This window comes from Anopheles arabiensis, chromosome 3 (genome assembly GCF_016920715.1).
Source record: "Anopheles arabiensis isolate DONGOLA chromosome 3, AaraD3, whole genome shotgun sequence".
Classification (NCBI taxonomy): domain Eukaryota; kingdom Metazoa; phylum Arthropoda; class Insecta; order Diptera; family Culicidae; genus Anopheles; species Anopheles arabiensis.
Window position 1 is genome coordinate 4,706,091 of NC_053518.1, and position 16,242 is coordinate 4,722,332.

The window sequence follows — 16,242 nt, forward strand, 5'->3', positions numbered from 1 at the left end:
ATTAAACCTCAACACCGACGCTCCCCTACATTAGGTAAATCCTCTACCGGACAGCAGCTTCGGCAGTGCGTCCGATGTGATGTTGGACGAATTAAAACGAAATTAGCATAAAACTCTGTCGAGCGGATGTATCGGCAACACGGTAGTGAAAAGAGGTAGCCGACAGCATTAACTAGCCAGTTCGAACTACTTACCCCGTGGAAACTCAAACACCCGGGGCCAATTTTCCCTTTCGCTGTGTCTCCTCCATGCGCCGTGCGCTCCAGTGTGGAAAGACAAATCCCATTAATCTCTTGCTCGCTTTCCTCTCTCTCTCCCAATCACTCCAGGTTGTGCTGAGCGCGTGTAGTCCCTACTTTCGCAAGCTGCTGAAAGCGAATCCCTGCGAGCACCCGATTGTCATCCTGCGTGACGTACGCTCGGAGGATATCGAAAATTTGCTGCGGTAAGTGCAAAAACTAGCTCCAGCCCGGCTATGCCGAGAACCCAAAAACAAAAATTACCACCCCTTTCTCCAACATTCACGCCCGAGATATCTACAACCAATGTTCGGGAGAGATTTACCGTGTGTTTACAGAATAGGAGCATGGGAAGAGGGGTGGATGGTTTACGGCCGCCTCGCTCAACCCGAAGGGTGATGACAACACAACTACGCTGCTAATTAATCCTCATCCTTGTGCTCGTTCTGTCCCGTCCCCAGATTTATGTACAACGGTGAGGTACACATCGGCCAGGATCAATTAAGCGATTTCCTCAAAACGGCCCAGTTGCTGCAAGTGCGCGGACTGGCAGATGTTACGACCGGCAACCCAACCGGCGGCCGAACGTCCGCCAACTCGTCCATGCTGAACTCATCATTATCGACACCTGCTGTCCAGGAACTGAAGGCATCACCCGTAATACATTCCGCACGCCACGCTGGAAAGCATTTGCTGACTAATCTCTTGTCCCTTTTTTCCTCCGCCCGCTGTGTAGACCTCCACCTCGTTACCATGGGAGCTGCCGGATGATAATAATCCAGCACCGCCGCCACAGAAGCGTACCAAGAGCTCGGAGCTGTACCGCAAGCAGCACGGTCTCAGTCCGGACGATCCTATTCCGCTCGATCTGCTACCGATCGGGCAGCATCCGCTAACGCGCGAGCGCGATCGCTCCAAGGACAAGAGCAAGGACCACCACCATCGCGGATCGTCCGAGCATGACCTGCACCATCACCATCACCATCGCGAGCGGGACCGAAGTTTGGAGTTGCGCGAATCGCTACTCGGACAAGCGCTTGAGGGTGGACCCACGCTAACTGTACCTTCGGTAAGTGATCATCATCCCGCACCATTTCGCCCATCATTCAGTCCTGTCTGCTGTGGATGCCTCGAGCGTGCCGGCGAGCATCCTACCCATACGTCACAACTCCAGTTCGAACCTCTCTACTCCATCCAGAAACATCCCGATCTGCTCTCGCTCCAGGCCGCGGCCAGTGGTGAAGATTCGAACAGCAGTGACACGGCAGCCTCGGACCACGGTGACGACATCGAGGGTCTCAATGGTAACATCGAACACACCCGGCCATCGTTCCCGTTTCTCGGTCTGCAAGGCATTCCTGGGCTAATACCGGGCCCGTCCGGCATGCATGGTGACAACTTCGGTGAGTACCTCGTCCCTTGTCTTTACGCGTTACACACACCTATCTCTTCCTGTCTCTCTCTCTATATATTTATCTCACTCTATCACCCTCGTACTCGACTGTTTGTAATACGTTTGCTTTCCATCGAGTTCGAGAGAGTTCCCCCTTGCGCCCCAGTACTTATAGTCGTTTTCTCCGTAATTATATTAATACTACTACCACAATCGATCTACAAACTACCTTTTTACTATTATTTACCCCACCCTTACTCATGAAAAGTCTCAGGACGCCCGCAAGACATGTTCGGTTACTAATTTTGTTTTACACGAGAAACGCGATTAGAATGTCGAGCCGTGTTACCGTTTTATTTATCACAATTGGTATTTGGTAGTGTTTGTTTGGTTTTTACGAAATTGATTTAAAGTTTGTTTTTTTTCTTTTATCACATGTGTTTATGTGTGCGTGTGTTTTATTGTTTCTGATATTATTTTATGGTTTCATTAACAACTTTTAACCTTTCAAAATTGTTTGAATATATTAACACTAAAAGAAATTGTACTAATAGTGACAGTTTTGTAATGTAGCCTCCAAATTGATTGATTGATATACTGTTTTCTAGATTTGCAGCAAAAGTATACTATTTTTAGATTAGAAATGATTAAACAAAAGAGTATAAATGGAATGATCACAAAGAGCTTGTAACTATATTCTGCTTTCAAGTGTACACAAATTATCTTAAACGGCCAAAACTACCCCTAAGAATACTTTGGCATCTCCTTTATCGCAACACTCAAGCTGTCACCACAGCCTGTCTCCTTTATTCTTCGTCTTTCACCTGTTTTCATGGGCTGTTGAGCCGATCGTTTGCAGACAAATAGCGGACATTTTCAAAAGACCCAAAAGTTTAACAACTACGAGCAAGTTATTGTAAGCCGTCACCATTGGTGCTTCTTGTAATGCCAGAATGGACAATGAGCTTCCCGTTGCTTACCCAGGATGCGAGATAGCGCTAACCGGAAGTGCCGCAAAAACCAGAGGGGGACACAGACACCAAAGCATAAAAATCATCACCCGCCCAGATGCGACCCCCAGCGCAACGTGCGTGTGAATGTATGTGGGCTTTCTCACGTGTCGTTGTTGTTGTTGTTTGTGTCCGAATTGTTGTGAGCAACAGTGTGAGTGTGTGTGTTTGTACCTTTTTGCAGCACGGAGGCGCCAGAGAGTGCACAAAGCAAACAAACAAACAAATACACGCATCTGAAATTCAGCCCCACCGATGGTTTCGCACGGAATTTTGCTCGTTTAATGTTTTGAACGTCCTCCAAAAAGACCTCCGAGACCCGAAGACAGCTGCTGTCCGGGTGGAATGATGGACCCGAGCCCCTTTTTTCCACGGGGTGGTATGTTTCGGGGTGCAAAGTTCATAAGAAATTCTAAAGAACAGGAGATAAGAAAAACATTCAATCGAAAATGCTCCTTGGGAACGAACAAAAAAAACACCACACGAGTGGGTTGGGTAGGGCCAAAGGATACACCCCAGTATCGACAATCCTTTCCGGGGTGTGTTTTCCTTACGATGAGAGGGAGATGCAATGGGAAGCGGGCGGGATACAAAAATCAAGTGAAAAATCTTTTTCCCTTTCATTCAGCTCATTGCTCCAGTTCTCTCGCCTGGTATTGAGGGGTTAGCGATAACCTACCCCCTGTGTACCCTCTTCTCCGTCGTGGTCAAGGCAACCGGACCGTTCGAATAATGTGGAAAATCTTTCAGAAGAAATACACGAACAACATACACACACATACAAAAAACCCTTGAAAGCAAAACCGAAAGGGTCTTGCAATCCATTGTTGGTACTGATGTTAATGTGGTTGTTTCGTTTTTCCTGCCTTTACGCATTGCGCCTTGTCCCCGCGCGCCGCATGCCGGGAAGAAGAAATCAAAACCCTTTTTTGTGTGTATGTGTGTGTGTGTGTGTCCGATGAAAGACGTTTGCTCGGACGTCCTCCTGCGGACACCAGCTGTCGTCCGGTTATGGGGAGGAAAAATCTTCACATAAAATTAAATGTATGTTGTTTATGTAACGCCAACCACCGGCGTCCAGCTAGAGAGGGCTATTCTTTTCACATTTTCGCCCACCGGATTTTCCTACTCCTTTGGCGGGACAAGGAAAACGGAACAGAGTATGGAGTTTGGGAAAGCTTTTGTAGAAACGAAGAGACAGACAGAGAGTGTGTGTATCTTCTCTTTCTCTTGTGCAAACTGGAAGGAATGCAAGGCGGATAATACGAAATTCATTCAGATTTACTATTCACGCCCAAGACGCGGGACCACAACAAGCACACACACACATACACACTGCGGTGGCCCTTTTTTAAGTTTGTACACATTTGCTGCTTCATTTTATTTTTACTCATTGGGAAAATGGTACGATAGAAAGCGGTAACGTCCGGCATCACCGTTATCATGATCTTCATCTTTCCCGTGTCCCGACAATCCGACTCCGAACTTGCCCCTTCTCCCTTCGCCTAGAAAGATCAACGCAGGCATCAATTTTTCTGGAAAATAAGATGAGGAAGGAGGTTGAGATCCGGGTATTGAAGACAGTGACGACGGTGGCTCGTTTCCGGACCGACTGACCGGAAAATTTTCAACACGACACAAAAAAGCAAAGTTTAAGGCATGTACCACAAAAAACCGTTTCAAATAATCTTCGAATGTGTCGGTGACAAGATATCCTTTTTTAAACAAACCCGGCGTAATGAGATCCAGTTGGGATTGTGTTAATATACGATTGAAAGAAGGGAGGAAAACTTTGCAAAAAAGTAAAAGGTTGCTTTTCTGTTGGCAATTTTTAGTCATGCAGCCATAACTCTGTGCCTGGAATGTGCTGTTGGAATCCATTTAATTATGATACCATTACATCGGTAATAATAGATGCTTTTCATAGTTTTAAAAACAAACTGCAGCACAGCAATTTTAACATTATCCTACCACTTTGCACTGCAGAGGTTAAAGAAGAGGACGAACAATCAAAAACTTCCTCCCTTAATATCCCTGCTATTTGCTTCCCGATCCGTCATAAAGAGAGAAAAAAAAACAAAACACCCCGTCAACGGCAGCAACTTGAAGTCATCTGCCACTGCAAAGGCAGGAAAATGGAGAGTAGAGAGAATCACCAAATCACCTTCTCCGTGCTTTACGGTCAGTTTTTCACTTCACAGTTTTTTTAAACACAACCCGTGCGGCCGAAGAGAGACAGAGAGAGAGAAAAAAAGCAACCGAGCAAAAGAAAGACATAAAGGCAGGGAAATGAGGGTAGCAAGAAAGCAGCAGCAACAACAAAAAATCCACCCCGGCGTCGGTCGCAAATTAAGTTCGGCGCCTAATGAGGGGATTATATGCGGCATTTTGCGGTAGTCCGCACTCGCTGCCAAAACACAGTTTCCGGAGGGGCGGGCGCGGGCACTTATACTTTTTCCCCCTTTTTATTTTCATACCGACGGAGCGGACGGAAGGCTCTCGGGAGCGGCTCGGGCAAGGGAAAAGGACCTTCTTGATAGGTAGATTAACCAAATTTGATAAATGTCGGTTATCCTGGCGTGAACCTAACGTTCATTCTCCGGTGGGAGATAGCGGCACTGGCAGGGGGAAAATAGCGATCGTGCCAGCGACGAGCCGAGAAAGATTGATAGAGAGATGAAAATGAAACAACCGAGCACAGAGGTACGGCTGGGGTAAAGAGATAAACCACTCAGTTGATAAGATTTGCCGCGTCTTTCAGCGAGCCATTAATATCCTTTCGTTCGGTGTGGTAGGCTTCGCCGGCCTGCGCTTTTCGGACAGTGTTTGCGTGTGTGCACGCGGTGTACGAATTGCATTTGTTTCAATTCGAATATTGTATTGCATCGAAAGAATGTTTTTCATTCTTCTACACCGTTGCATTAAAAAGGGGGGTACATTTTAAATTCAAATACAACTCAATCTGACGTTAAAATGCGCTTTTGTACGCATCGCGTTTGAAACGTGTTTTGCAGAAAGTGCGACCAGAAATAAGAAACCACACCGACAACAAACCCTGCGGTGGCACAAGGAGGTTGAAAAGCGTCTCTTTTTTTGTTGGTGCTGCATCAAAATGAAAATATATTTATGTATCCACAAACACGCAATTCAATATCCATTTTATCAGGATCGTCTTCGTTCGTTCCCTTTGCCGCTGTTTGCGTTCCGCTGTCAACGGGAGGCAGACAAAAATGCTTCCTGCAAACGAACCGGCCTTAAATGAAGCCAACAAATATTCTGACAACTCAAACAACAAAAAAATGAAGGAAAAGCACCGAGCGAGAGAGAGACATTCAGAATGCTCTAGGGAGGAAAAACCGGACCCCACCCTCTCCTTGCTTTCGGACATTCGAGTAGCCGCATTCGGCTATTCGATGGGTCCGCTCGTCCTTCATCCTTCACCACCCACCCACACACACACACATACGTGCTAAACAAATAAACAGACAAACAAACTCAGGAGAGCAATACAAAGCCAAGGAGAGGAAGGAAGCACTGGGGAAAGGACAAACTAAACCCGAACGGACAAACACGGTACAGTTTTGAATTTTTCATCCCCGTTTGATTTCCGCTCTCGGGTGGTGGTTTGGCAGAGGGTGGTGGTTGAAATTTCTTTTTGTGCGAATGCGAACAAGGGATACGAAAACAAGCGGCCAAGGTTTTTCTTTTCTTTTGGTCACTTTTATACAGCCAAAAAGAAGGCGCCGTGAGCTTGTAACAATCGGACACGTAATCCATCTGCAATGGAGAGGGAGATGTACTGAAACTGGCTTCATGGAATTTTGCGTAAAACAATTCCAAACGGCTTTTTTAATGTATAAAACCAATTGAAACCACAACAGTAAGGTAAAATGAAATGGAAACTCACACATTTATAAATGCAACCCACACCCCTTCAGTCCAAACTGTAACCGAAGAATGCTCTTTCATCATCGGCAATACCGGTGGTGATTCCTTGTTATCCCTCTGGCAGAGTTATCCCCACCGCTCACTCCCTTCTCAATGTCCCACTCTGCTTCACTGTGACACCTCATTCGTCCTTGCCCCAAGCACCAAATATTCCCGTTAGAATCACTTGCCTTCTCTTTACTTTGCCCTTTTTATCGCTCTTTCTCTCTCACGCTTGTTAGTGGCGTTGCAAAAATCTTACCTTTAGGGCAAAGAGCAAGGATGCTTCACCTTCCCATTTCGGACAATCCCGGAAAATCCTTACCTATCAAAAAGAAAAACCAGGGAGAGAATGGGAAATGAAAGGGACGAGGACAAAAGAGTGAGAGAGGATGAAGGATGTTGATCTTACGGCTAGTATACTTTCCTTTCGTTTCCTTCGGTACTGCTTTCTTTTCTTGCACAGTGAGACCGATTGCCGATGGAGGTGGGCCGGCGGTTATCTGCCTGCCCTTTGTCCGTACAATTGCGCCCATATGTACCTTTTGTGCCAGACGTGCGCCGGACACTACACATCGACAAGCACACATACATACACACAAGCATCTCCCTTCTTTTTGGAGTGTGTGCCTGCCAACGTGTGTGAAGGGTTCTCCTTGAACCGATTGGAATGATTTTATTTCCTTTGTCGGCTGAGGGCAAAGGAGATAACGAGAGGAGGACGCACAGTAGTCTACGTGTGTGTGTGTGTGTGGTGTTACTATAAGAAAGTGCGCAGGACCTTTTGTTGTGGATAGGATAAGAAAGCGGTGCAGGGTAAGAAAAGTGTGAGGACTTGGTACGGTCAGAGAAAGTGCCCCCGCTTGCCTCCATTTCCGCCCCCAGCTGAGATGAGAAAGAGAGAGAGAGAGAGAGACAGAGCGACAGTGTAAGGAAAAAAGAGGGTCTCCATCGGTTATAATGGGCAGTTTTTCATTCTTCGACTCCCGGAGCTCACCGGCGGCCATAAATTCGTTCGGTGTCTATTCGTGTGGTTGTGTCTTGCCACCATCCCCCTTCTGCTAAGCATGCAGGGCCATCATTTCCACTTATCGATCTGCTGTACCTACACAACTGTACGATCGTGTGTGCTGCCCGCTCATGCGTAGGCTGCCGAGCGTCTGACCACGTGCTGGGAACTCGCCGGAACCGGCTGCCCCAAGGCCTCCAACCAACAACCATGCTGGCTCAAGGTTCGATATGGAATGGGAGGAGAGATGTCGCCTGCCCTCCCAAAAAAAGGGATCCTCTTTGATTTTTCCTCTCGCTTTGCTTTGAGACGCAAAAAGGGAAAAAAACTGGAAAGCCGGAAGAATATATGAGAGTCCGATTTATTTGTCCATTTGTCGGAGAGGACGGGTGGAAGCGGGGCTCTTCCGCCTTCTCAAGTTTTTTGTTATATATTTTTGCGCAAGAATGGGTGTTTTTATAACGTTTGCTTTCGTTGTTCGCCTGTCTTTTGCTCTGGCCGAAGGAGTTGCTTGCCCATTTCCCCCAGTTCCGATAGAACTCGTTTCAAATGTCTATTTGTGTATGAATAGATTTTTCTCCCAGCACACACACACATGCAGACACACAAACAACAAAAAACAACATTCAAATCAAATGGAAGAAGGTGCTGGAAGGAGCAGCAAAGGCAGGAAGGGCGTTATGTCCGGTTCCTCTATGCTTGGCTCGTTGATATTCCGATACCGGTGCACCTCCATCCCAAGTTCGTTTGCAAGAAACCACTCCTAGAGATGGTCATTTTAAAAGGCAAGAAAGAAGGACGAATTCCTTCCCTCCCCGTCCCAAGTAGCCTGCCCCTTTCCCACCGGCCGGCGCCGTTTTGCTGAATATGAGCCATTACGGTGCACGGCATGAGAGAGTGGAACGCAGAACACCATTCAATAGACACGGGGAGAAAGTGGCAGCTCTGGAAGGGTGTCAGGAATTGAATATCACATATCAGAGCACTCTTGCAAGAGCGACGGGTGCTTTTGTGTCGCACTGCATATGTGTGTGTGTGTGTTCGGTTGCGGAGGCTGACCCCTGTGAAGATGGTGGGGTGGATTATGCAAACGATTTTTCAATCTTCAACCCACTCCTAGCCACTCTAGCCCCGCTGCTTTTGTTTGTTATGTTTGCTCCGCTTTTCTCTCGTATGCGTTAGCAGTGTGTAGATGTGTGTGTGTGTGTACATGAGTTGTTTTTGATACAGCCAAATGGACAACGAAACTGTAGCCGAAGTTTCTAAAGCAGGGAAGTGATGGTCGTTACGCAACCGGCGGAGCACTCCACCTCAAATTTTATTCAATAATGCATACTTTAAGGCGCCATCGCTTTTAACGGCATGTCTCGGGCCCCAAAAACAAGCACAATACGCCCGAAAATCCTACACGTAAAGAAAGAAACAACTTCCATCCAACTACCCGCGAGGAAAATGTTAAGGTTAAGGTCTTATCGTTGCTCTCAGCAATCGTGCAAAAGTGCAACACAAAATGCGCTGCGCCACACCGGGTGCATCCTATTTTGCTTTCGTAACCTTCAAAATGGAACGGAAAAGCTGCACGTAACAAGAAAGGGGTGTATGAAGGAGTGCGAACCGCAACCGGCCCTTTTCGTTTTCTTTCCCTCCCTTTTCGGGCCGTTATGCGATTAGAATGATGCCCTCGCCTATTGCCGCCATGCCCCGGTTTATCGTGGTGCATGGACGAATAACCTTGGGCGTAGGATAAACAGCGGAAACAGTAGCAGCAACATTGCACAACTTTGCAATGTTGCCTGCAAATTGATGCAAACCAGTGAAAGGTATTTTTAAATCTTGCTCAACTGACCTCGGGGGGGGGGATGAGGGTGGTCGTTGAATGTTTGCCAAGAATCCTTACAATTTGTTGTGCGCCGGTAATTCGTGCTCACCGGCGACATGGTTACTGCATGTTCGTGAGCTCCATTGCGTAAAGTGTAATTGCGAAGTTTTATATCGTATAATGCACTACTACGACTACAGCTTTGTTTTGCTGAACTTGTGCTAGAACGCCACGGAATTTTCTAGCTTCTATCCTCTTCAAAGCTAATTATAGACATTTTTATTTTAAAAAAATACTTCAATGACACATCCAACGGAACAGCGAATGGAATGGAATTGTATGTAAATACCCGATTAAATGTAGGCGCCGATAACAATGGTACCACACCCAGGGGCAACCCGTTTCTGCACAGCTGCTCCCAGCACAGATACGCACCCTCGGCCTGCCCTGCCGTGCAATGAAATTAGTGTAGAATAATTTGAAATCGGACCCGTTTTCCATTAGTGTCAATTATTATTTGCACTGCTGCTGCTGCCGACTGCTTGCTGATGAGGGCGGTGTCGTCCTGCCACCCTAAACACAATACGCATACAGTTACAACATGTGTCCCTCTCAGGTTAGGTGCTATATTTTCGCACCATTTTCCAGCCGACCGACGGTTTGTTGCGTTGCTCTTTACCGCCACCAAACTAAACAGGTTGGAAAATCCAACCACCACTCTGTACACAGTCGGCTAAATGTATATTTGTGTGCCTGTGTCCCACTGTCAATATTGTGCTGAACCGTCAGCAAAAAATGCTCCCATCTAAAATAACCCTGAAAAGTGCAGTCGAAATGTGGAACTGCACCCATCAACACCTGCAAACCTGGCAGCGTTCCGCCATCGGACATCAAACAAAACGCAACAAAACACACAACCAGTCATTGGCGGGGGCATGACATTGCCGCGTCCCTCTCTACCCGCCACCAAGGATACTGGAACGGTCAGAAAAAGGGGGACGTTTTCACCTCCCACCTCCCACCAGTTGACACCCATGTTGGGCGATGTAAATGCGACACGGCTTATCGCCGCTTGACTGGCACACGAACCTTGTCATTTTTGGTGCATTTGGTGCCGATCAACACGTTTCCCTAGTGCCCAGTCAATACATTGCCGCAGCCCCTTTCAGTACCTCTTCTTCCCTCCCACGGGAAGATGGGAAAATTGGGGTACAATTTCAACACTCGGCCGAGAGTATCGAGAAATAATAATTTTAATTATCCACTAATGCTTTTGTGTGAGCAAATCGCTTCATTTTCATGAAATTGGCAAAAGGCTTTGGCGCGTGGGGGCAGGCACTTGTTTAGCAAAATGTGTTGTGCCTGTAATGATTCAATGCTCCTCCATACTCCTGCCTGCTACGGAACCACCCCACGGCAGCAGTAGATTGGTTTGTTATTATTGATCTTTTCCGTAAAACAACACACGCTGCACAGGCACTGGCTGCGAAGTACGTTTGCGAGGCTAATGAGTGAAAGCATGATAACATGGTGGCAGCAAATGGCAACATGATTAGCTCCTTTGCCACCCTGTGTGTCCGTGTACGCGAAGCTGTGTTTCTGTGCCAATGTGTATGTGTGCTCCGGTGTATGCTAAGCCCGGTGAGCTGCTCTTTACCATTATGAGCAGGAATGCCATTAGCATTACTATTAGTACTGTTAATATTATCATTACTGATAGCAGCACACCCTGCCTCACAAACACTCGCTCACACACAGGCACACGAAGAGTGTACATCGATATTAATATTATTAAAAGGTACACTCACACCCATTTTAATAAAGAGACCGTGGGCAAAGGAGAGCACAAAAGGAGAGGTGGCGGTATTTTAATATCGTTTTCTATTTAATTGCAAACCTTCTCCCCGCAAAGCACCACACACCCAGCCAGCCACCCTGGCTGATGACGACGGTGATGACGATGATGATGATGATGGTCGCAACATCTGTGGCACACATAGATCGAAAGTCAATCCTTTCCGTTTGACAGGACCAGTGTTGTTAATTGTCGACATTTTTTTATGATATTCGCAGTAAGCGGGTGTCAAAATCATTTTTTGATCATGATATTCATGGTTTCCATGACACGACTTTCCAAAAGCGACAATCATTTGTGCATTAACAATCAATGCTTTTGCGATGACATGATTGCAAAAAATGTAGAATGAATGTCATTTGACATTTTTCAGTGAGAATCCAGAATTGCTTAATCTTGCGTTTACCGATACTAAGCCATTAGACCACTAGATATTTTCACTCAGTGAACCAGGAAAATGGTATTCTCTTACAGGAGTATAGAAATTCACGCGAAAACACGAAAAAAGGACCCATTTTTGATGAAGATCTAGTTCACTTGTTGTACGGCAAAATCAAAAAGTCAAAGGATTGTAGCAGAAAAAATATCATCGTGTCAAATGATATTTTTTTCCGTGATTGTCGAATGAATGCGTGGATCTAGAATGCGATGCTTCAAAAAGTATCATTTTGTAAAATTTTATGTCGACGACTATCACCGTTCGCAACACTGGACAGGACGCTACAGCAGCAGCGCCAACCACCCGTCAGCGTCCTTTTGACGCCCTTGCGGTACTTTGAGGTTAGGTTTTTGTGTAATGAATGCCCTGCTCGTCGTCCCCACACACACAAACACACGCGCCGAGTCTCTCGCCATTCACTTTTCAGTGAAACATTTGAGCAGTTGGGCAATTATGTTGCGCCATGATTTGTGCTGCCCTCGACGCATGACTGCATGCCTCTCTCTTTTGCCTCCATTCTCGTTCCCGCTGGACAACTGTGGCCATATGAGATGTTTATTACGCTTCGGTTTTTGCATCTCCGAACCACACCACACAGCCGGGTGACAGTTTCTGCCTGGATGCGCTCATTCCCGGGAAAACGAGGCGAGAGAGTGAACGAGGATACCGGAAACATAAAACTACCCCCTAACGGGAATCGGGACCGATGGATCGTCATCCTTCACGCAGTCGGTAGCAAACAACCAAACGCCTCTAGGATGGAGCGCTACCGATGGGGGAGAGGGGGGGGATGGGAAAGGACGGGAAAGCCCATCCCCATATTTCCCTCCCATCAAATCCACAGCCAGGCCATGGTGACACTAATGGGGGACACTGTGGAGCACAACCGTGCATGGCGGTGGTGGTGGTGGTGGTAGTGGCGGTACTTCATTTGTATTAATTTTCCATTTAATGATATTTGATATGGTGTAATGGTGGCTGACAGTATTTTTTACTGCCCTGTGTGCTAATTTTGTGAACCATAAAATTGCCCCATGTCCTGCGTGAGAGAGAGAGAGAGATAGATAGAGAAAGAGAGATAGAGAGGGAAGAGGGGGAAAGGGAAAAGAAAAACACGCACTTTTTCATTGCTACAGTCTGTGTGGATGTGTGTGTTTGTGCGGTTGGCTAATGAGCATTAGGTGCACCCTTCGTGGGATGGAAAAATAGCCCGATTGGTCGTTGTTTAGGTGATAATGATGAGCAATTCGCCACTGTTTTGTGGTAGCGGGTGTAACCATTTTTGATGAAACATTTAGTTAAACAACTGTCCAGTCTATGTTGTTTTGTCACTACAGTTGTATTGAATGCCATTAAAAAATGGGTTTTTCGATATGAAATTCCATGTACCATATTCATTTTACCACTTTAAATGTGTAGAAGTACTATGGAGATACATTTTGCTGAATGAAATGATCAGCATTTCATTCCATAACGTTGGTCTCTCTCTCTCTCTCGCTTAGTTTAGCTTTGTGGAGTCATTTCTAAAACGTCCTAACGAGCGGCGATGTAATTTAAGAATGTCTTGCTGGTTGAACATCTGACCAGCACGAGCAAAACTGAGCGCTCGCTTCAGAACAACGCTCCAGCAGCAATGCACGGTCGCAACAGCCACTCCAAAGTGCCCACAATCTTGCTTCTACAACTCTTTCTACTTCTTCCGCACCCACCAGGCATACAACCACCAACCTCATCCTCTCGAGACCAAATTAAACAATCCTCAGTAGGATGTATAGTATCACCTATTTGCATACACATTTCTTCTTACATTATAATTATATTTTCGGACAAGCTAGATGAGTCCTGTGTGCTGCGAGGGGCAGGGTGACTTTTCATTAAAGGACTACCCTTCACTCAGCAAACGATCACGTTTCTGGGGCGTACCCGGCGCTTGCAAAGTATATGGTTTTGTTTAGATAAGGTTATTTTTCTACCACCACCATTGCAATAGCTTCCTTCCATCTTCATCAACGCTGGGGGTCAGATTCGTCCGAGGGCGTCACTCAGACATCTCCCTTTCCTTCCATGATGGGGGGAGAGGGTGTTTCAGTGGCTCATCAGCTTCTTTCCAGAATGCGGGCCGGCAAATCTCTGATAAACAGCGCCAACAAGACGATCCGATGTGGGATGTGTTAGTTTAAAAGCGCACCCAGGGTCCATCAGACCACTCCAAAGTGCTACCGAGCGTGTGTCTGTGTGTGTGTGTATGTGTAGCCCAACGGTTCCCGAAGCCACCGCCACCGCTAGCACCATTTAGTGCCGGAGCACATCAGGTTGGGTTTTATTTATGAGTTGCTTACATTACCGGATCCATGGAGTGGACCACATCAGCACTCCGTTCTAAAGGGAATGCCCCGACCCCTTACTATCGCCCCCGAAGATGGCCCTGCCTAAAGAAGAGTCTTCAGTGTGCACGGGGGTTAAGGAGCCGGACCAAGATCCCGTGCCATCCCTGTCCAAGATAAAGTATGAGAAATATGTTTCCATTTTACGAAAACGTGTGCGTTTTGTGGTGCTTCCATCGTTCCACCACCAAATCCCGCATAGCTCCCCAGAGAAGTAGCTACCCATTTTTAAGAAGCCACATCTCCATCTGTCCGCACTTCCCCCGGCTCTGTGAGTGTGTGTTACTACAAGCGAAAAAGGAACGAAAATATGGCTTACATTATTATTAGATTGTGAGGAAAAAGGATTAATTTTCCTTTTTACTTTCGGCTCTGACCTTTTTGCTCTACCCCGTACTGCTCCGTCCGTTTCCCCTACTTTTGATTCGGCGTCCGAGTTCGAGTCTTCACCCCCTACCTTCCTCCATTCCAAAGACGAATAGACGTCCAAGATGCCCAACCGTCAGTGGCCACCTATTAGAAAAAGGGTTCACTTGAAATGGAAAACTAAAACCGAGAAGGTTCGGGTGTTTAGCTGCGAAGAATGTAAAACTTTCCAGTTTTCCTCCTCCAGTCCATCCTTCCTCCCTCCCGCGCGGCAACATCTCATCCTTCTGGGGCCAGCATTGGACCGTATGCAAACAAGACCCTTGAGATCAGTCAGTCATCAACTAAGCACGGGGCCCGGTACTGACCTCAAAACTACCCAGAAGATGGCTTCTGATCGATCCCTTTCGATTCGTTTGCCGCCGGGTTATTGGGCGAGATTTGTGTACTAACCGAACGCTAGTTGTGTGCAAATATGATGCAGATGAAACGTGAAGGGAAGTGGGTAGAGAATTTGGGTGAGAAATAGGAGTGGTTTCACGAGAAATGGGGGGGATTTGCTGTATTCTTTGTAAATTTAATATACATTAATCTATGCTCTATCTTGACCGGTGCACATATTTTTCTTTGAACTGTCCCAGTACGGTCCAATGGATTCTGGGTGGGGATGCGATGAGGTGGATTGAGTCTTTCTTATCTCTCTCTCTCTCTCTGTCTTGCCCCTTGTCTAAGTTGCCAGGAGGGATTGACCATTGGTCGAAGGGTAGGCAATTTGACTAAACCAATATTACCTACATGATGACTTACCCGAAGTTGGGCAAGATTGTGGCATGGGATGATTCCCCTAGGTGAAGCTTCTCAACTGAACCGTCTTAAACAAGCTCCTTGGCATGATAACTAGAGATAGTTTACCAGTGACCGAGCCGTATGCTACCCTGCTTTGCTTCTTTGCTAAAGGGCAACTGTAATTATAAAAGCAGTAAGGCACGCTTCATTTTACCCCTTCTGAAGATTAATTAATTCAATCAATATTATATCCTGCTGCGTGTTAGCTCTTCTTCAAAAACAAAAGGAATGGGAAGCTTTAATTTAAACAGTCGGAAGATATTACACAGCATTCTTGCAGTATACATTATTTCCCGCTCGTTATTATCCAAAGAATTTTCGTTTTTACGATGCGAGATACACATTCACGCTACAGTAAACGATCGGATTAAGGAAAGTGAGTACCAAAACTGCTTCCCCAAAACGGGCCGCTGCCATCAAAGCCACATATTTTATTAAATGAAGATATATCGAAGCCCAAAAAGGGCTCAACCAGTGCTGCAACCCCCCCTCCTGGGCACACGCAAAGCGGGCCGCTTGTAATGATTCGGACATTCTCATTTTCTTGCACTTCCTCCAATACGGGGATACGGGGAAGCTTCTTCCGATATTTGGTCAAACGATTGCCCGGTCCAACCGCAGGCCCAATATGCAGAATCAACAAACCCAAGCGCTTTGCCGGGGATGGATGGTTTGCGTTTTGCTGAGCAGCACACAAGAAAAGGATATTTGCAAGAGTGTTGTTTTTTTTTTTCTCTCTCTCTCTCTCTCTCGTTTGACCGTACCACTTGTACGCCATTGCCCCCCCCCAATGCCTTCAAATGGTGGATGGATTTAGAAGCTCCCGCAAGATCCCCGCAACTGAGGATCAAAACAAGAGCGGGAAGGACGCATGAACATGCTAGCGGTACCGCTCATAAGAAAGATCAATGGTGCCGGGTTTTTTCGAGGAGGGTAAAGTTTAAAGAACGGATGA

General features: G+C 46.5%; 1 protein-coding gene across 9 annotated transcripts in view; it reads left to right on the top strand.

Annotated features, from left to right (window-relative positions):
- Nucleotides 1-16,242, top strand: part of LOC120900500 (protein abrupt) — a 109,491-nt gene that overhangs the window by 40,968 nt on the left and 52,281 nt on the right. For 8 of the 9 annotated variants that reach the window (XM_040307572.1, XM_040307574.1, XM_040307573.1 and 5 more), the window contains 4 exons: nt 330-445; nt 701-896; nt 976-1,308; nt 1,438-1,642. In XM_040307572.1, coding sequence (XP_040163506.1) covers nt 330-445; nt 701-896; nt 976-1,308; nt 1,438-1,642 — 850 coding nt within the window. The remainder of the gene's footprint in view (nt 1-329; nt 446-700; nt 897-975; nt 1,309-1,437; nt 1,643-16,242) is intronic. The other variant, XM_040307571.1, reaches the window with a different exon arrangement.